The 20,155-nt window shown below is 44.6% G+C and overlaps 1 protein-coding gene across 2 annotated transcripts in view; it reads left to right on the top strand.

Annotated features, from left to right (window-relative positions):
• MYO1H (myosin IH) overlaps positions 1–20,155 on the top strand; it is a 41,718-nt gene that overhangs the window by 16,317 nt on the left and 5,246 nt on the right. For both annotated transcript variants that reach the window (XM_034791408.1, XM_034791409.1), the window contains exons 11-27: positions 31–98; positions 1,111–1,216; positions 2,402–2,482; positions 4,254–4,345; positions 5,976–6,070; positions 8,452–8,498; positions 8,733–8,813; positions 9,334–9,439; positions 12,665–12,782; positions 13,223–13,336; positions 13,454–13,530; positions 14,943–15,011; positions 15,813–15,897; positions 16,617–16,776; positions 18,073–18,156; positions 18,679–18,772; positions 19,447–19,502. In XM_034791408.1, the coding sequence (XP_034647299.1) occupies positions 31–98; positions 1,111–1,216; positions 2,402–2,482; positions 4,254–4,345; positions 5,976–6,070; positions 8,452–8,498; positions 8,733–8,813; positions 9,334–9,439; positions 12,665–12,782; positions 13,223–13,336; positions 13,454–13,530; positions 14,943–15,011; positions 15,813–15,897; positions 16,617–16,776; positions 18,073–18,156; positions 18,679–18,772; positions 19,447–19,502 (1,533 nt within the window). The remainder of the gene's footprint in view (positions 1–30; positions 99–1,110; positions 1,217–2,401; positions 2,483–4,253; positions 4,346–5,975; positions 6,071–8,451; positions 8,499–8,732; positions 8,814–9,333; positions 9,440–12,664; positions 12,783–13,222; positions 13,337–13,453; positions 13,531–14,942; positions 15,012–15,812; positions 15,898–16,616; positions 16,777–18,072; positions 18,157–18,678; positions 18,773–19,446; positions 19,503–20,155) is intronic.

The following is a 20,155-nucleotide window of genomic DNA, read 5'->3' as shown; positions in this document are numbered from 1 at the left end:
TCATGGAGCATTTAATGGTATCTTTGGCAGGACCTCACCAGGAAAACGGTGATTGGGCTGCTTGACATCTATGGGTTTGAAGTGTTTGATACAAACAGGTAAGTGCCACTGACGCTGGCTCAAACTGTGCGTGCACTAATGTGGGTCTGCTTCCAAAGCCATGCATGGCCATAGGGCTCAGGCTTTGGCTTACCCCAGAAAGGCAAGGAAGTTGAGTCCCAGCTCCCTTCATCAGCTTTGAGCGGTACCTAATCTGTGACGTGTGTTGCAGTATGTAGGCGTAACTGGCTACGTGAAGCACAGTGAAGGTCTCGACTCATTTCTTTGCTCTAGTTGGCTGATTGCGTTAAAAATCCAGAATCCTGTGGAAGAACTTGTGCATGTAATATTGGAGTGGGCCATCTTCTTGTGTGGGGCAGCTTTCAAAGCCTCTAGAGAGACAGAAGGATGTGACCACTACCTTCTTCTAGCCAAACAAAACTCATTGCCCTGTAACACTTATTCTGTCATCACATGTTCAATTATAAGGCTGGTGGGAAGGAAGTTAGTGATGGGTGACAATGTGGCAGTTTAGTTCAGAAACATTCAACTGTTAGTCTGCTGCTCTGAGCTTGCTGTGTCAGCAAAAATGGGCTCGGAGTCTCTCAAAAATAGCCCTTCTGGGAAGAATGTTGGTACTTCCTTCTGGAGTTGCAGCTCAGATGACAGTGTGCATATGTGTTTGGGGAAGGTAGAGGGTGGAGTTAGCCGAACTTTATCAAAGCTCTCTAATTTGGTTTGAGTTTCAAGCAGAAGTTTTAGGGGCGGTGGGTGGGGAGGGAGGAGTGGCGTATTTTATCCGGACTGATTCTCCAGTTCTTATTAAACATCTACACTGGTAGGTAGCCGCTCTTGAAATGGGATATGGGCTTTTTCTATTAAAATATAGTTCTAGTGGGAAAACAAAACTACAGCTGTCTCAGCTATTTCATGGGCTCATCTTCTGTCACGGGGAGAAGGGTTATAATAGGAATTCTCTTTTTACACTTGTTTCCCTACAAACCAAGAAGGCAGCTAGAAAGTTTTCCTTTAATGCATATCATTATTCTTGCTTCTTTTATTTTTCAAAAGTTTTGAACAGTTCTGCATTAATTACTGCAACGAAAAGCTTCAGCAGCTGTTAATCGAAATGACTCTGAAGGCAGAGCAGGAGGAATATGAGATGGAAGGCATAGAGGTAACTCTCATTGCTTTTCCCTGTCTTGTTCTCTTGGGAACGTCACTGCACAGCAAACTTCCTCTTATTCACCAAGGCATTAATAGTGCTTTTTAAAACTTTCAATTACAGTTGGAATATCGTTGACATTTGAGATGGAAAAGGCGTAGTGGTCCCACCCATTCCGTTCCCTTTAGTTAGTGCAGGATTATCATTGATGGTATATTTTCATATTGTCATCTTTTTTTAAAGAATGCTTCCCTTTGAGAGCTATAGAGAACACAGTCTCCAACCTCTTTTGTCCTTGGGGCTCTCTCCCACAGACCCTCCTCCCATTTGGTAACATGGGATGTGTGGGATAGTCATGACCCCCGAATGCCTGTTTAACCCCCAGCTTCCAGTTGGGAACCCCTGTGCTATGTAATAGAACTCACAGGAAGCTCTTGCTATACTTGGCCTAACTTTTCCCTTTCCCTACTTTGATCCCACTACTCCTAGTTGTACCCTTTCTATCTCGTTCAATCATTCGGGTTGAGTTAATTTGTATGCTTTGAAGGAGAATGTGGCAGAACTAGGACTCTTGGCTAGAAACACAGACTCTGCAATGAAATGCCTTTGTAGAAATAAAGAAAATCCTTGTAAGATAAGAATGGCCATGCAGGGTCCGACCATTGGTCCATCTAGTCCAGTGTACTGTATTCCAACAGTGTCAGGCACCAGATGCTTCAGAGGGAATGAACAGAACAATTATCAAGTGATCTGTTCCCTGTCACCCAGTCCCAGCTTCTGGTAGTCAGAGGTTTAGGGACACATGAGGCATGGGTTGCATCCCTGACCATGTTGGCTAATAGCCATTGAAGACCTATCCTCTATAAACTACCTTTTTTTTAGCCCAGTTATACTTTTGGCCTTCACAACATCTTCTGGCAACAAATTCCACAGGTTAACTGTGCATTGGATAAAGACATACTAACAACAAAAGATGCAGCTGAGTGTCTTTCAATGGAAGAGACTGAAGGATTGCAGTGTAGTAATGTAGAGATTAAGATAATTCTGCCCATGCTGCTTAAAGGGGGAAGATATTGAGGAGTGGCTGGGTCAATAATCTCTCCAATAAAACCTTAAATCCTAACTTGGAATTATTTCAGGTTGGAGTAGGGAAAGTTCTCTGAATTCTTTAAAATCACTTTTCCTTTCTAATCCCAGTGGGAGCCAATTCCATATTTCAACAACAAGATCATCTGTGACTTGGTTGAAGAGAAACACAAAGGAATAATCTCCATACTGGTAAGAACAAAATGTGTGCCTTATTGTGCAGTGATCCCATACTATTATTACTCTCTCAATATGTTAAGAACTCAACAGTACCCAGGATGTAAATATATGGATGCTCAAGATCCCCTATGAAAAGGGTTGGGTAGAATACTAGGTTACAGAGTCTGAAGACACCACAGAACACCAAAGTAAAGTTTGAGCAACTTGTTCTTTTTTCTGAGCTGTGCTCGGAGATTTTCTCCTGTTTACTTATCTCTATCCTCAAAAGCCCCAAATTACAGGTGTCACCATCCTGCATTGGATGCAGGGGCTGCTTGAATGAAGCTTTCTAGCCTCAGTGATGTTGACAGGGCACTGTCTGCAAGAGGACTCCTAGCGGGCAGAGCAGCCTTCTCCTCCTCCTTTGGGATAAATGGGGTGGGAGCCCGACGAGAAAATCAAATTGCTTTAAACTTGGCAATACAATTACTGTCGGGCAATCAGTTCTTAAATGCGAAAAACAAGAAAGGTAAGATTTATAGAGATTCTTTCTGTAGAGATGCATGTAATTCAACAGTGATGCATTGTGCTTTGACCCCCATGGCTTGCGACTTGTAGACTGGGGAGTGGAGAGTTTAATCACATGGATACAGAAGCTGGGTGACTGATGCACTGAAACCCAGGGCAGGAGGATCATGATTATTGAAGCTTAATGCTAGTATTCCTATTCTAATTAAGTACATGTGCAAGGAGAACTCTTCTATACATATCATAATTGTGTGGGTCGGGGGGGTGGTTCTCGGGTAGAAAAGATGAGAATCCAGTAGGTTTGGAGGCTTTTGGACTCTTAGAAACTGTAATCAATGTTGACCAAGAATCTGTAGCCTTTATCTATGTATTCCTGGGTCTCAGTGCCTAGTGATATCAACTTCTTCCACCCTGCCATCTTCATGTGAAACTGACTATAAGCACGGAGACAGACCAGGAGAGAGGCATACAGTTGCAGAGAATGTAAAATTCTCTGCATAACAATAGTCTTGTAAAACTGAGTTATGAATTTTACAAGGAAGCATAAAGGTGTTTTTTGTATGAAACTGAATAGTTTATAAACTGAAAACCTTATAGTTTCGCATGGTAGTGCTGTAGTTGATAAGTTGCAAGTAATTACTATGACATATTATCTTGTAACCAGACTGTACTAAGTTACAGTCATGAGATGACAGTTTGTGTTCTGAAAAAAGTTACTTGGCATTTCTTTAACAGCTGCTCTCTTATTTGAACAAGGGTAGGTGTGTCCACTGCCCAGATTTTACTGGCATTCAAAGTTAAATGTGAATTAATATGGTACATTGAATTAAATCATGATAGAGATAAATACACTCTTAATACACCCCACCTCCCTAGACTTACCTTGCTGAAACAAAGCCTTTTGTTGCAAATGTTTCTCTATACTTTGATATTAGATGCTGAGAATGCTCCTAGGGGCTGAGAATCTTCTGCTTTCGTTGAAATTAGTGGGATTGTGGGTTCATAAAACTTCTGAAAACTAGGCCAGCTTCTCTATGCATCAGCACTCAGGTAACTCCAGTGATAGATGCTATTAGAAAACCCTAAAATCAGTAGGTAACCCCAAATCCCAAATGACCACTCTCTAAACAGTGTTGGGATCTCTGAGGGGATTTATACACTTTATACAGATTACAGAAAATGATTTTGGCAAATCTTGGGTCAGTAAATCATGTTCAAATCTGCCATCAGCAGGGAGTAAAGTCAGATTAAGATGCTGCAATGTTTCTTCTTTAAGGATGAAGAATGTTTACGGCCTGGTGAAGCAACTGATTTAAGCTTCCTGGAAAAGTTGGAAGAGAAAGTAGGAGATCATGCCCACTTCCTGACGTATGCACTTATGCTCTGTAACCTACTGTAGAGGAAACTTTCCCTAGGGTTTCCAGTGTTCTGTTCTGAGGTCCTGTTTTATACCAAAGAAAAGTTCCATTCAAGCAGGCTGCCTGCAATCTACCACTATGATTAGTGGTAGGGGGGAGGGATAGCTCAGTGGTTTGAGCATTGGCCTGCTAAACCCAGGGTTATGAGTTCAATCCTTGAGGGGGCCACTTAGGGATCTGGGGCAAAATCAGTACTTGGTCCTGCTAGTGAAGGTAGGGGGCTGGACTCGATGACCTTTCAAGGTCCCTTCCAGTTCTAGGAGATAGGATATCTCCATTATTACAAAATTATAATCTGTGGTATGTGAGCGGGGGGGGGAATTCCTGTCTTCCCTGTATCATTAGCTTGCCAATATTTAAGTCGGGCCCCAGTTTATCCATCCTTCTATGTGTATTTTATATCCAAATCAGGGACCAATCCTGTGAGGTGACAAATAACTTCAACTTGCATTGAAATCCGTGAGAGTTGAAGGTACTCAGCACTAGGCAGAGATGAGCCCAGCCTGCAGAGCTTGGCTTTGGAGCCAGATACAAACTTCTCCAAAGAGGCCATCTCCATGAGATGTGTGTGCCCCTGCTAGATTCTTCCCAACAAGTACCACTTCAGTAAATATTCCTATTGCTGCAGTGCCTAGTGCCAGGGCTCTGTGTGGTAGGTGCTGTACAAATGCTCGTGAAGACAGGGTCCCTACCTGGGTGTCCATAAGAGAAGGCTAACTAAAAACCAATGAGTAGCCAGCCGTTCACAGAATCAAGATTCTGAAATGTTACTTCTGGCTGTGTGACGCTCAGGACAATTCCTTGTGAAGAGTCAGTAACCAATCTGCCCGCTACCTATGTGTTCCTTAATATCCTACTCTCTTTCAGACCAAGATCTTCAGAGATAATTGCTAGAACTACTCCATTTTTTAAAAAAGGCAATGCATGTTGGAGGGCAACATCAGTGTGAACGCAGTTCAGTCACAAATGGAATCTTGCCATTAGTAAACATTTATTACAGTAGTTCCCAGAAATACTAAGCATTCACTGTTTCAAAGTTTCAGTGGTGTCCTCTTTGCATTAAGTATCTGCTATTCATGAAACACTATTAACTGTGTTTTTTGCCTGTTTAGTGTAAAATTTTGGGGTGTCTTTTCAAACTGAAATCAGGCAGAAGCCAGCTGCCCTCCTTATCCCGGCCCCATAGACAAAGCTAATAAAAATGTCTGAACATTTAAGTGTCTTCTGCAAGATGTAAAGTGTATCCTGAATGAATGGCTTTCTCTAACTAGCATATAGTAGGCCACATAAGATTATGGGAACTACCACGACAGTACATGAACCATTTCTGTTGAAATAGGCTCTTCATTATTAGATGGCTTCTGACCAATTTGCAAAATCTCTTTCAGAAGGAACTTATCAAAGAAATGTCTATATGGGCCCCAACCCTGCAATCAGATTCATGCTAATAAGAGCCTAACTTGATGTCCGTTTCTGATTTTGCAACAAACTGTTCTTAGTATGGTTGATTCCACCATTCCCATGAGCTGAAGAAACTATTTGGCTTCTTGCTTTTCTCTCTGGTTTCTTTCTTTCTGTAGCCGCAAGCTTGCAGATCAAAAGACACGAAAATCAATTGACTGGGTGGATTTCCGTCTCCTTCACTATGCAGGGGAGGTCACTTACTGCGTAGTAGGTGAGTGTGGACTAGACAAGCCTGCATTCTTGAAGGACATTCTAACAGTTCTCCCTGTGACATGTGCTTTAACTTGCAGCACTTAAGCGGGTGGTGGCAAATCCTCCACCTCCAGCACCTGATTAGAAAATGATTCTGAAATAGATTTGCCCTTCAGGGGCACTCTGCCTTTCCTTCTTTGGACTATCTCAAATCCCCAAGTCTAAATTTTTGATAGAAAAATTCAGTTGTTTGAAGATTTAATTCATGCAACTCACTTTTCAAAAATATGGGAAAATCTATATATATGTGGTCGAAACTGACATGCAGGGCTGTCCCTAGGGAGGCGCGGGGCCGGGGACAAATCCGCCTGTATGCCCCACCCCCTTAGCATTTTTTTTTTATACAGGTGAAATCTGGTTACAGTGAACTTCAAGGGCAGCTGCATTTAAATATTGATAGTGCCCATCTGTATAATTAAAAGGTAGTTATTATATTGTGTACAACTATAATGAAGTTCATATAATTAAAAAAAAAACAAAAAAAACTCACCGTGAGGCAGCCCTGCCCCAGAACTGACCTGTGCATGGACCCTCTAGCTGGGGGCCAGTCTCTGAGCCGCTCTGCACCCATCACAGGGAGCTCATGGGCCAGGGCCTGGCAAGCTGGATTTGCCCTGCACAGAAATAACCAGCCGCGAAGGGGCCTCTCATAGGCTCCCAGGGCCTTCCTGCGACCCTGCTGCCAGCAGGCTGGGCTGGGGACCCCGGGAGGGCAGCACTGACCCCTGCTAGATGGGGATGGGAGGTCCCGGCCTGTGGAATGCCTGCACGGGACCTGCGCAGGGATAATCGTTGCTACCTCTAGCACGGCAGGGCATACCTGAGAACCGCTGCCAGGATCCTCCCACAGATCGCCACCGGGATCCCCCAGCCCTGATCAGCTCCCGGGATCCCTGAACCCTCCGGAGCAACACACGCGTGCTGTGATGGGTGCATGCGAAGTATTGCATCTGACCCCCAAAGTGCAGACCCCCGGAATGGTCACCCCGATTCACCCCACCCCAGGGACGGCTCTGCTGACATGAAAGTATATCCAGGGAGAGGCTAAATTGAATGCTTGGGGTCAAGCTGTGTGAGTAACTTCACTTTCACACATGAGTAACTTCACTCACACATAAGCCAATAGGATTACTCATGCAAACAAAGCTGTCTGCATAGGTATTCGTAAGATCAGGGCCTTGATTGCTAGTTGCTAATAGGAAACTGTTGGGTGAATACTCTGGGCCAGATTCTTAGCTGATGTAAATGAGACAGCTCTTGACACCAATCATAACAGCTGAGAATCTGTCCTATCTTCTGGTTCAGCTGCAAGGTCTGAGTACAGCGAAATTATCATTCTAGAGCTTCAGTCACTAAGCTGCTTCAGTCAATTGCATCTTCTAAACAATACAAATAGCTTTCACTGGCCTCTGTGTGCACTCTGGGTTTCTTTAACTTGAGCACAATGCTCGTTCCTCGTGTAGAATCTTGCATCACTAATGGTTGCAGTGGCACTTCCATATGTTGGTTCCCATGTGCAGCGAGTGTTACAATCTAGGGATCAAAGGTCTGTTCTAAAGACCAGTTCTTAAAGGTGGTGGTCTTTTTCTGCTCCTAGTTACGATGAGCAGTGAGACTCACACAGAAGGGTCAGATCAAAGAATGAATACTTTATTTCAGATTTACATGTAGCACACAGCTGCGTAACAGTTGCGGGCAAAGATCATATCTGGTCAAATAGCCACTTAGCTTGGCTGGTCTGCCTTGGTAATGCCTAATAAGTTGAACTGTCCTTGCAAGATGGAGACTTCCCTGCTCATGGCTGATTTGGGTAGTGACCATTTGGATTTAGAGCATCTGGAGGATGACCGTTCTATTTTGTGGCAACTTCCCGAAGCGTCAACGTTTTTCGTTCTTCACTAAAACAAAACCCTTTGGACATTTTAGCACACATTGGTTCACTTTGGATCCATACCTGAGCTTGGGGGGGGGGGGGTGAGAGAGACTTTCACTCTACAATCTGCTGGTTAGGGCAGTGGTCTGGGTGGTGGGACATGTAGGTCCAAGGCCTTGCTCTGGCTGATTCAGAGCAGAGTTTTTCATCCCAGATCACTCTGGATCAGGCAGAGCTGGGACTTGAATTTTGGGTCTTCCGCATCGCAGGCAGGTACCCCAACCAGCAGGCTATAGAGTGTGCCTCCGTCTTTGGCTTTGAAATGAAATTTTGCTGAAAATGTTCTGAGCAGCTCTCTTAAGATGTAATGAGTGAGGGGCAAAAGCAGCAAATTCATCAAGAACCTCCTAATAATTCTCCTTTAATTTCCTTCAAAACAACATTGTTTCTTAAAACTTTCTTTTCAGGATTCCTAGAGAAGAATAATGATCTCCTGTACAGAAACTTAAAAGAGGTAAGATGCTATTGAATCACCGGAATTGGCTTTTCAGAAGGATTTTTTGTGATTTGATCTTTAGTTTGGTTAAGTATCTGAGAGACTTTTACACAGTTTCAAGCATTTCAATGGCCATTACAGGTCGTGGTGTTCTGGAAAGCTCTTGTCTATGCAACCTCATTTGTTCACTTCAGCAGCAGCCTGTAGGAGTATTGTGCCCGTTTACTTTACCCTTGCACTCCTCTGTTTCAGGTACTGTGCAAGTCTAAAAATGGCATAATTAAAGAATGTTTTCTTCCATCTGAGCTAGACAACAGGAGACGGCCTGAGACTGTGAGTTTCATCCCTTACAGCCAAACCTATAAGGAGGAGCAAACTAACTTCCAGAATAGCTTGGCTTCCGGAGGCCTAATCCCTCCTCCTGAGCTTATTCTTGACTTCCGTGGAATTCCTCAATAGAGCAACACTGAGGCAGTCTTGAAGGGGAGGGAAAAAATCCAATCCTGCTGCTTAGATCTCAGTCAGGAGTGTGATGCATCTCCTCCGTGGTGCTGATTATTTATTCAGCACCTGAAACTGTGCTGGATGCTTTCCACGGTAAATAAAGATTGTTCAGGTCCAAAGGGTTTGCCTGACACATCTCTCTGCTTGGCAGATTCCGAGGGTGGCTGGTTTAAGCAAAACCCTCCAGAATTCTCATATTCAAATGTTTTCCCACCTCACTGAAGGATTTGGGAAACACGGGTTTGAATTCAACCTACAACTCAAGGACTGGAGTAGGGCTTTACTGTTGACTTCAGTAACTGCACTGTCTTAGCTGTATCATTAATAGAGACCTTCGTTGTCGGTACAGGTTGCAACCCAGTTCAAAAACAGCCTGGCTAGCCTAATCGAAATCCTGATGTCCAAGGAGCCTTCTTACATCCGGTGTATTAAACCCAACGAGGGCAAAGAGCCTGGTAAGGGACGTCTTTGTGATCATGGTATTAGTGGGGTGAAGAGTAGACCCTCAGCTATGGTGTAACTCCTTAAAAAAACCACCAAGTCCAACACCTGGCCAGATGCAGTAACGGAGCAGCCCTGGAACACTTCACAATGAAGGGCCAAACTTCAATGAAAGCGGTTCCCCCTGGGTCTGGCGCTGAACTTTAGCGCTGCTTATACACTACCCGGCTACACGTACTTCCTGTATCGCATACAGCTGCTACTTAGTCTGCTTTTTCTTCTGCTAGCGCAGTGATCTCCAAACTTTTTTGATCGCGCACCCCTATCAGTAAAAATTTTTTGAGCACGCGCCCCCCCAAAAAAACCCGCTCCGACTCCCGCCCGAACTGCCGAAGCGCCCCCCCCAAAAGTGCTCCTCCTGCCGCGCACCCCCAAGGATCCTCTTGCACACTCCCTGGGGTGCACACACCCCACTTTGGAGACCACAGTGCTAGACAGCCCTTAGAATTCCTCAAGGCGTGCCATGCGGGCTGCCGGGCAGTCACCCCTATGCAGCCAGCACTTTGTAGGCTAATCTTCAAACATGGTTTAAGTACCCCCAGCATACTGCAAGAACCCTCTTTCCTGGTGACAGGGCATGCCGGAGAACATTTGTGCTTCTTACTAGCAGAAAACCCCATCACCCATCTACTGCACCTCTCTGAATAGACCCATTCTCCTCAATGCTTTCAGGCCATAGCTGCTTCCTGGTCTGCTTAATGCCTTGACATGGTACATTTATCAATCTGCCTAATTTCTAACCAGCAGCAAGCAGGTGGGGGCTGCCACTGGTTAGAGCGGGAGGCCTAGAGTCAGGTTCTAGCTTTTGGAGGGGAGGTGGTGTGGTGATGGGGCAATGGGAGTCATGATTTCTGCTTCTAGTCTTGGTCCCACCCTCCATGACGTAGCTTTGAGCTAAGTCACTTTGTGTGCCTGCTTCCTGACCTACAAAATGGACACGCTTATCTCACGCTAGTATAGTGAGGCTTAATTAACATTTAGGCACTTTGGAGAAGTGCAAAGAGCTACAGCATGAAACTCTTACATGGCAAGAGAAAGCAAATATTCTTGAAGTTGTGTGCGGGGAAGACCATTCATTATCCACTTAATGTTTCAAAAAGCCAGCACTCCCTGCTGAAGCACCTTCACTTGAAGTAATAGACTGTAGCACATCTGGTGCTTCTCAAACTCTTTGGGCAGCTGTACCATTTTACCAGACTAAGACCTTGCCTGTACAAGCCAGGGCCCATCCACCACCTCCATGTTCAACTGTGTCCTTGTTTCAAGCCCTGGTCTAATGACTAGTTGACACAGAGGCCCATTGGTGCCAGCTGCCAAAGGGTCGACTTCTCTGTAACAGCAGCTCCTGACAAGCTCCTTACACCTAGCACATCGCTTTCATGGTCTTTATCTGTAAAGACTATCATGTGAGGGCTTAAATGAAAGCCAGAGTCATGCTGGTTATTAATATCCATGTGAAATGTGTGTACAGACAATATTTAAGGAGTTGTGTATATGTACCAAAAATGTTTTTAAAGTCCGTTCCAATCAAAGAAGGCGGGAGGTAAGATGGGCATCTGTCGAAATGTAAATTTAAGCATTGTAAGGCAACATAATGGAAGCCCCATTTACATCCTGAGTCAGCCAGAAAGGGGCACACTGGAGAATGAGCAACAGCGGGTTGCCCTGTCTCTGGGGGCAGACGGTGAACTTTGGGGAGTATAAGGAGTAGGTTCTCCTGCACCTGAGGAAGTAATTGGGCAGTGCGATTTCCATTCATGAAAACAGGATCCCTACCTACTGTGGTTGGAGGCACTGTAAGGGACGTCTGAGTTAGACAGGCTTCCTCGGAGACCAACCTCCTGTCTTAACATGCTTTCTAGAGCATCAACTTTGTTTTGTACATCACCTTGCTGTTTCTGTTCTCCTTATTCGCTGTCTCTTAAATCTTAATTTTGTGTTGACAAACTTAGTTGTTTTCACTATTAATATAACTCGGTGCTGTAGTATTCTACCAGGAGCTGATCTTGAATTTGATCCTATAGGTTGGTGTATGCACTGTCCCCTTGGGGATAGCAAACCTAGTATTTCTGTGAGTTGTCAGTGGACAAGGAGCTAAATATTACTGGTGAATGCTTCAAAGGGGCTCAAGGAGTGGGGTGCACCTATTAACCTGCAGGGTTAAAGGGGGCCTGAGGAGATGGTTTGGGTGGCTAACAGGCTGGTGGTATCAGGGAGCTGACACCCAGGTAAGCCCAAGCAAGTCTCCTTATTGCTGGAGGTGGGGTGGGGGGTAACAAGGTGATTCCCAATCCTGGGTACCCTGAGAAGCGTGTCACTAGCCTACCATGGAGCATGGCGTGCCAAGTGCACGCAGATGAATGAAAGGTGGGTAGCAGTGGTAGTGGGGCCCAGAACAAAGGCTTGCTGCTGAGGAGGGAGCACAGAGGGCCAGGCTGGTGCCAGAGTGCAAGGATCAGAGAGAGGATTGTTCAGTGGTTAGGGTGGTAGCCAAGGGCAGGGTTCACTTCCTTCATTCTCCACAGACTTCCTGTGTGATCTTGGACAGCTCACTTACCCTGTTTCCCCGAAAATAAGACATCCTCCGAAAATAAGGCCTACTTACAGTTTTGCCTCTCGTTGTAATATAAGGCATCCCCCCGATAATAAGACCTCCCCGATAATAAGGCATCCACCGATAATAAGGCATTTTTCATTTCTGAAAAATAAGACATCCCCTGAAAATAAGACCTAGCGCATCTTTGGGAGCAAAAATTAATATAAGACACTGTCTTATTTTCGGGGAAACAGGGTAGGTGCATTTAAAATTTTTATTCCAAATCTCCTTTGAAAGTGTGACTTAAGCACCAATGAAAATTTTACCCTTGGCCTCTCTGCTTCAGTTCACAATCTGCAAAGTGGGGGAGTCTCAGCCTGTCACACAAGGGGGTTGTGAGCAGAACTACAGTGAAAGATTGCGAGCCGCTCTGAGTAAATAGTAATGGGGGCTGTAAAACACAGACTGACTTGTTCAGCAGACACTCCGTGGAGCTCACCATGCTGTGATCACACTTCACCTGCCTGCCATGGTATGCCCTGCTGAAGTGCTGCTTTTCATGGTATATGGAATAGTGAGTGAGTGGCGCCACTGAGAGAACTTACAAGTGATTCCTGTTCACTCTGTAATCCATTCACTGCAGGAAAGTTTGATGACGTCCTGATAAGACACCAGGTGAAGTACTTGGGGTTGATGGAGCACTTGCGGGTGAGGCGAGCTGGCTTTGCATACCGGCGAAAATATGAACTCTTCTTGCAAAGGTAAACGGAGTTCCCTCGAAAGGTTGCTACTCCTAACAATGTGACGGCTCAGTGAGGTCAGGTTTCTTGGAGTCCAATGTCACACAAAGCTCAGGTCTCCTGTGTGCAGGGATGCCCAGGTGTCAGCAGATTGCTGGTCATTTTCTGTGTGTAAGGGCTTTCAGATGCTGCTGTGCTCAGCACCTCAGAATTAGGCTATTCTTCTTGGGACCCTCAGTATGGATTTAGGTGACTAGACCGAAGAACTTTAGCTCAATGTGTTGGATTTACAGAATTTAAGGCAGTATCAGTGCAAGAAGGAAGCTGTCTTAGCCACTGCTGTTGTGCTGAGCACATCTAATCTTCATCTGCTGTAATCATCTGCATCCACTTTAATCTACTCATTGGCCTCTTTGCTCTTTCTTTCAAACTAAGTCTAGTCTTGTTGATGTGCTTTCTAGGTACAAGTCCCTGTGCCCGGCTACTTGGCCTCATTGGCCTGGACCAGCAGCTGATGGTGTGGAGACGCTCATAAAACACATTGGGTACAAACCTGAAGAATACAAACTAGGAAGGTAAATGCTCTTTTCTCTTGCCACAGTGTGTTACACCAGATAATCAGGTCAGGATACTGCTTCTTTTAAAACTGTTGCAATGGAGGATCTTGATTAATAGGCTGTGTTCTCTCTTAGAACGAAAATATTCATTCGTTTCCCAAGGACTCTGTTTGCCACAGAAGATGCATTTGAATACAGCAAACACCTGCTAGGTACAGTTCCAATTGCCTTTTTATCATGCAGAGCCTAATAACCCTTTTTCTGAATAATGAAAAGAAAAATGTCTGTCCTTTATGAGGATTCTTCAGTCATTTGTGAGAAAATAATAGATGCCAGAAACACAACATCCCTGGAGGCAATTACCGGGCTTTCAGGAGATGGAAGTTACAGGAACGGAGTAAGGATTTCAGATCTGACTGATTCTAGGGAAGCTTGAGGTCTTTGGTATTTGTGTGTGCAGGTACCATGATTGCACATACAATACTGAGTTTGCACACACAAATAGCTAGTTGGGCACCTCTTCAGCTTCTGTGGGTGCAGCACCACAACTGTGACTAACAGCTGGGTTAACTGTCTGTGTAAATGTAGATGCTAAAATGTATGTGCTGGGAAACCTCTGCTGCTTAAACATGGCTTACTACTTCCAACTTCTGGAGAGTGCCACAAAACGAAGATTTGTCATGATTAGTGCAGTGCTCTAATACACGTAGAAAAAGGACCCAGTCTGATGTCATTTACATGGAATGTTCATCCAGGAAGATCTTAAATGCATAACGGGAATTGCTTTGTCGGCACTGAAATGCAACCGTTCACGAGCACACACTAACACTTCTGAATAGTGCCACCTACAAGAACCACTCATTTAAAGGAAGCTTACCATGCACGGCAATGGCGTAGAAATGCAGTGGCGTATAACAAAGCATTCGGAGATGGACCGAACAGAGAGCAGACCAAGCCTGCATAGTTAGGAATAGCCAGTTATTGGTGCATCTGTTACCTGAAGCTATAGTCCAAGATGTGAGGTGAGATTCGTAGTCTGCAGGGCCCTGTGGGGGTTGAAGAGATTGCTGAAGAGGAACAGAAATAAGCAGACTGTGCAGGGTCAGAACAAAATTCACATTACATGCGTTCTGTTACATCAGCCCTGTGGAATTCACTCAGAGCACCTGTGGATGCTTCACCCCCTCTCCTGGAGGCGTTGCACCCCATGGGGATGCTGGGGAGACATCCTTCTGTGCCAAGCACTATCTGCCTGAGGGCAAGAAACAACTTCCCTTCTAGGTAGGTAAACTCTTAATTGGCAGTTATAGGGTTCCTTGCACCTGCCTGTGAGACATCTGGTACTAGCGGCTGTTGGAGACAGGTTAATGGAGTAGGTGGACCCCACTTCTTCCGATATGGCTGTTCTTGTGTTCCTCTTTTTGCCAATGACATTGTGCCCTATGCAGAGCCTGCATGCTTTAATTGTTCTCAAATAAACTCCCCACCCATTCCTTCTTAGAGTGACCCTATCACAGGCTATTTTAAGGCTGACTGAATTGGATGCCTTTTCCTTGTGAAATTGGAAGGGCATCTCTCAAAGGGCTGTGACTCCATAGTACCAAGAAATGTGTTTTATTTTCAGTTACGAGAATACAGGCCAGATACAAAGGCTGCTTAGGGAAGAGAGAATACAAGAAACAGAAGGAAGCAGGTAAGTTTGATCATTCCTTAGTGCTGAGTTTTCCAACTTGAGTTTGTAAGTCTGGAGGTTGAGATACCACTTCCCTGCAAGCAACGGCATCGGCACTATACTCACCCCATCTAAGGATGTGTGACTTGTCTTTAGCTGCCAAATAACCGTGGCTGACAGCAGCATTAGAGATAGTCAGCCAGTTCCTTTATTACTCTGCTAGCTTGTGTGACCCTGTTTCCTACTGTGTGTGTGCGTGCGCGCGTCCCATCCCAGTACCGGAGACGGGATCAATGCTGTGTAAGCGTAGTACCCTCTGCTCTATGGATGGAACATAACTGGATGCTACAGCACTGGGAATGTCTGAATGCTTCAGGAGAGAAGTTTTTGCTTGGTTTGCTAGTCAAACTAAGCAGCTCTGTTCTAACTAGCTCGCTGGCTTGTCCTGTTTCTATCCAAGTATGTTAAAAGGACAGCTGTCCTCTCCAAAGGACACGAACAATAAGAGCAGGGCTAAACATTTGTTTAACTGCATGCATCAAGCATCATGCTGGCCTTATTGTCATTGAGGACGTTGGGCCTGGTGTTGCTCTGAAGTTTAGGACCCCAATATCCCCACATCCCCTTCAACAGAGCCACTGTAACACACAGTGCTGGATCCAGGGAGATGCATGGTACTCTAGGAGAGGCCTGAAGCATTCATGCCCTTTACTAAGGAAACTTTTCCTGGCTTCCAAATCAGCAGGGGATTAGCAGGATTCGACAGCAAAGGAACTATAAATATTTCTAAGTGTAACCTATCAGTATGGCTGACTCTTGCAGCTATTAAGCTCGAGGCCTGCTGGAGAGGGGCGCTGGCACGCAAAGAGGCCAAGAGAAGAGTGTGGGCTGTTGAGACCATCAAAAAGTAGGTTTAACTGTGGAAGGTAAAAAGTGGGGGGGAGGGGGAGAGGTATGGGTACCGGGTCACGGGTGGGGTGATCCCAGAGTGCTACCTAGCAAGTATAAGTCTACTCTTGTCCAGCCTGTAGGTGCCTATGGCAGAATAGCTACTTCATGCCCATTTCTCATCTGCCACTTGTTACCCCTTTGCAAATGTTGCTCTTACCTCGACCATCTTCAAATGGTTATTTCTGGCTTGACCAGAAATCTCAAGCCCCTTCTCATGAACTTTGTGGTCCACTTTCACAGCCCGGGTAGATTCTTGTGTTTTGAATGAGTGTCCAGACTTCATGGGTGATCCTCAAATCAAATCTCTAGAAGTTGCCCACTCTGCATGTCTTTAAACCTGACTCTTTCCTGACTTTTTAAAATAGTGCTTTGGAATCTAAGAGCAGAAGGTAATAGAAATAGATCTTCTCTTAAACTTGCAAGCACAATTTATTGGTGCATTAAAAATTAATGGCTTCCATAAAATGGGGTTTGGGTGTTGAGTGGAATAGTCCTTTTAGTGTTTAGCATATTATAAATCTGAGGTTCTCTGCTAAGGAGATTGGTTGTAATGCTTTCTCTGAATTGTACTAAGCAGTTGTTGGCATGAATTTTTTAACCTGACTTACCTTCTGCTCCCATTACTTTCTGAATTCCATTTGTAAGCAAGAGTTCTGATTAGGATCTTTCTTGTAGGTTTATAAAAGGCTTCATCAATCGAAAAAATCCTCTTTGCCCAGAAAACGATGAGTTTATAAGCTTTGTGCAGTACACCTATCTCACGAAGCTCAGAGACCACGTTCCCAAAAATGTCTTGGACAAGAACTGGCTCAAGCCTCCTGCTATCTTGGAAGAGGTGAGGACAGGGTTTGCGAGATAGTGATACAGTTTCAAGGCACTGCTTGTTTGTGTAAACTTCCCTTATAACCCAGTGAAGTGACTCCCTCCAGCTCTGCGCTCAGCCTGCAGCGAATCGTGCTCAAGTGTCCCGAGAGAAGCTGCTCACTTCACTTCCAGTGTTGCCGCTGTCCCCACTAATTTTATTGTGGAAAATTAACATCAGAAATGCACACTCATTACACTGAGATCAGTTACTTACTTCATAGAATCATAGAATACCAGGGTTGGAAGGGACCTCAGGAGGTCATCTAGTCCAACCCCCTGCTCAAAGCAGGGCCAATCCCCAGACAGATATTTGCCCCGGATCTCTAAATGGTCCCCTCAAGGATTGAACTCACAACCCTGGGTTTAGCAGGTCAATGCTCAAACCACTGAGCTATCCCTCCCACCAGCTTAGGGTTGCCAACGATGTATTACAAAAATAAGGGACTTTTCTTAGGACCTGCATCCACCCCCTCCTGATATTATTATTACTAAGCACTATACACCTACATTTGCCGGGGTATTTTCTTTTTTGCAGCACTCAGCAACTCTGATCTTGTTGTAGAGAGATGAAAAAAATAAGGGACGTCCCCCCTTGTAATAAGGGACTGTTGGCAACCCTATGTTGCAGTAGAAGAACGAACCCCACAGCATTTTAAACTTGCAGCATGAATAATTTGTGTCTCTTCTTGGCTCTCTGTCACACATTATATCCCACAGCTGGGGCTTGGCAGGCTGAGAGGTATGGCCTCGCTTGGTGTAAGAACTGGATGAACAGTTCAGATCATCCCCAAGAGAATACTAAATTTAAAACAGTTGTTTACCTTTTTATTGGCCTTCTAATCCTTGGTACAGAGTTGTCAGAATACATCAGATTCTTGAACCATCTGTCTGAGATTCTGAACTGTCATTTTTACAGAAACAGCATCTGTTCTTGTACAAAACTCCCATTTCCTTGATAAACATCTTCGATCACTTCAGCTTCAGAAATACTACTCTGCATTCACCTAATGTACGGCATCTTCAAAGCACTGCACAAACACGAACCATCTCTCCCTAGAGTAAACCCATTTTACTGGGTGGGGTGGGGGGAAGGGGAGGGAACCTGAGGGACAGGTTGACTTGTACTAAAGTCAGACATGGAATTGGTGTCCGAGCTGAGACTAAATTTTACAAATTCAGTTCATGCTGCCTGTTTAGCTCCACACCGGTTACGTCTGGACACCTGGTGCATGTTTACATTGGAAATACATTCTGTTATTTTCTGCAGACCTCTGAGATGCTGAAGAAAATCTGCATGAGGAACCTAGTGCGACAATATTGTCAAGGGATTACAGCTGAGAAGAAGGCCCAGGTAATATATGGAGTGTGTGTGCGCTCATGAAGGGATGTGGTAGAGGACATTCCATCAGATAAGAGTCCTTTTCTTTAGTGAGTGGTACAAAGCAAAAGCTATAAAAGGTAATTAACTTTACATTTTATGCTAGCCCAACCAATGATTCCTTTCCCCCTTTGCAGTAGGAAAATAAATATTCATGATTTTCTTTGAGGGTGATGGCCCTAACCTTCTGTTGAGGGGTATTTTAAATACACAGTACTGTTCTTCCCCATTGCCTGAGCTGAGACCTGTGTAATATGAATGGGACTATTTCCCATCACTTTTCAGATGAACAGTTTAAAATCGGTCAGGCTGGTTGTTTACTAAATCCTTGCAGTAGCAGCACAGGAATAAAGTAAACATGGTGGGAGAAATGCAGCAAATCGCAGGAACCCTGCACTAAGAGGGATGTCCTTCACTCAGGCTCTAGTCTGGCTAGTGGGAAACTTGACTGGCAATATAAACAGGTGGTTGTTTGTTTTTGTTTCTTTTTAATAGTTGCAGCAAAAAGTAGTAGCGAGTGCCATTTTCAGAGGGAAGAAGGATGGCTACCTGCAGAGCATAAGCCAGCCCTTTGCAGACACCAGGCTAAGTGAGTATACAACAAACTTCTTCACTCCTGTGCGCCTTACTCAATATAGTCCCATTTAATATACTGGGCAACAGATCCTGAGGTCTGTGGAAGTTTTGCTGGAGTGAGGACTATCCAGTTACGTCCTGTAGGAAGTGGTGGTGGTGTTTTTTCTGCTGACTCAGCTCTAGATTCCAGCATCCTGTTGCTTATTATGGACTGACGCCTAAAGACCATCTGTTAGAGGAGACCTTTCAAACACACAGTTTTAGTGTGTTTCGGTTGCGTTGGGAGATGAAGGTTTTGGTTAATGATGGGATGCTTTCTGAGAAGGAGCCCACCTAGATCTCTGTAGAGAAAGGAGAGCTGGACTGAAGAAGTATCAATGGGAGCTAATCCAATCCAAGCTGAGGATGTACCCCTATGAGATCAATGGGGCAAGAGATAGATAGATTAGTATAAAATGTCCTTACTCAGTAAATGAATCTTAACATTGTGGGACAAATATTTCACAGGAACAGTTTCAGGAGTCCCTCTAAGTGAGGCCATAAAATCATGGAATGTTCAGTTAGAATGTGGATGAAGCTTAATGAGATTAAAACAGTGAATGCAGAGGCTGGATCAATTCTGATGGACATGGTGGCACTGCATACACTTACATACCGTGTGGTACGTGTTTCTGGTTTGCTCCTTAGGTGAGAAAGACATAAACCCCAAAGTACTGCAACTAATTCGTGGTGAGAAGGTCAAGGTAAGGAGGAGAAATCTGCGATTGAACATCTTATCAGCAACGTCTCACTGTCGTCACCCTCCCTCTTAACCAGGTCACTGCCAAGACTTGTAAATGTGCCAAGGTTAACCTTGTGCTTCAAAATCACAGCCAGTTCCAAAGGATGGTACATGCAATCAAATAACCAATGTAGCCAAATATTTTTACACTGGCCCGGCCTATCTCTGGGTTATGAGTTTAACTTTAAAGCCCATCCTTGTGCTGCTTTTGAGTAAGTCTGTACCTAGGAAGCTGATGAAACACGAAATTATTTATAGTGTAAAGGTTCTTTTTAAGCCTTCATGGGGTGGGAGGGGGGAGAGAGTTCATTGATCTGATCATGTGTGTGGGGAGTTCTTATGGGGCTTATTGACCCAACGCATTAACAGCATTTTCAGGCTCAGATTGATTCTGTTTTGAGAATCCTGTAGATGGAGTGAGTGGCTGGTAGGGAATTCAGTGCTGCTTTCCTTTTCTGGGACGGCTGAATGATGGAAACCCAACAACTTAATGCCCCATTATTGTTGTGCCTCTGCCAGCACATAACTGATAGTTAAACTGCAGATGCATATAGTGCCCATTATGTTCTCCCATAAAGCTGGAGGGCCATACAAAAGATACAGAATAAACTGTTT

Source organism: Trachemys scripta, chromosome 15 (assembly GCF_013100865.1).
Source record: "Trachemys scripta elegans isolate TJP31775 chromosome 15, CAS_Tse_1.0, whole genome shotgun sequence".
Classification (NCBI taxonomy): Eukaryota; Metazoa; Chordata; order Testudines; family Emydidae; genus Trachemys; species Trachemys scripta.
The sequence above is the reverse complement of the archived record's forward strand: the minus strand, read 5'-3'. Positions and strand labels throughout refer to the sequence as shown.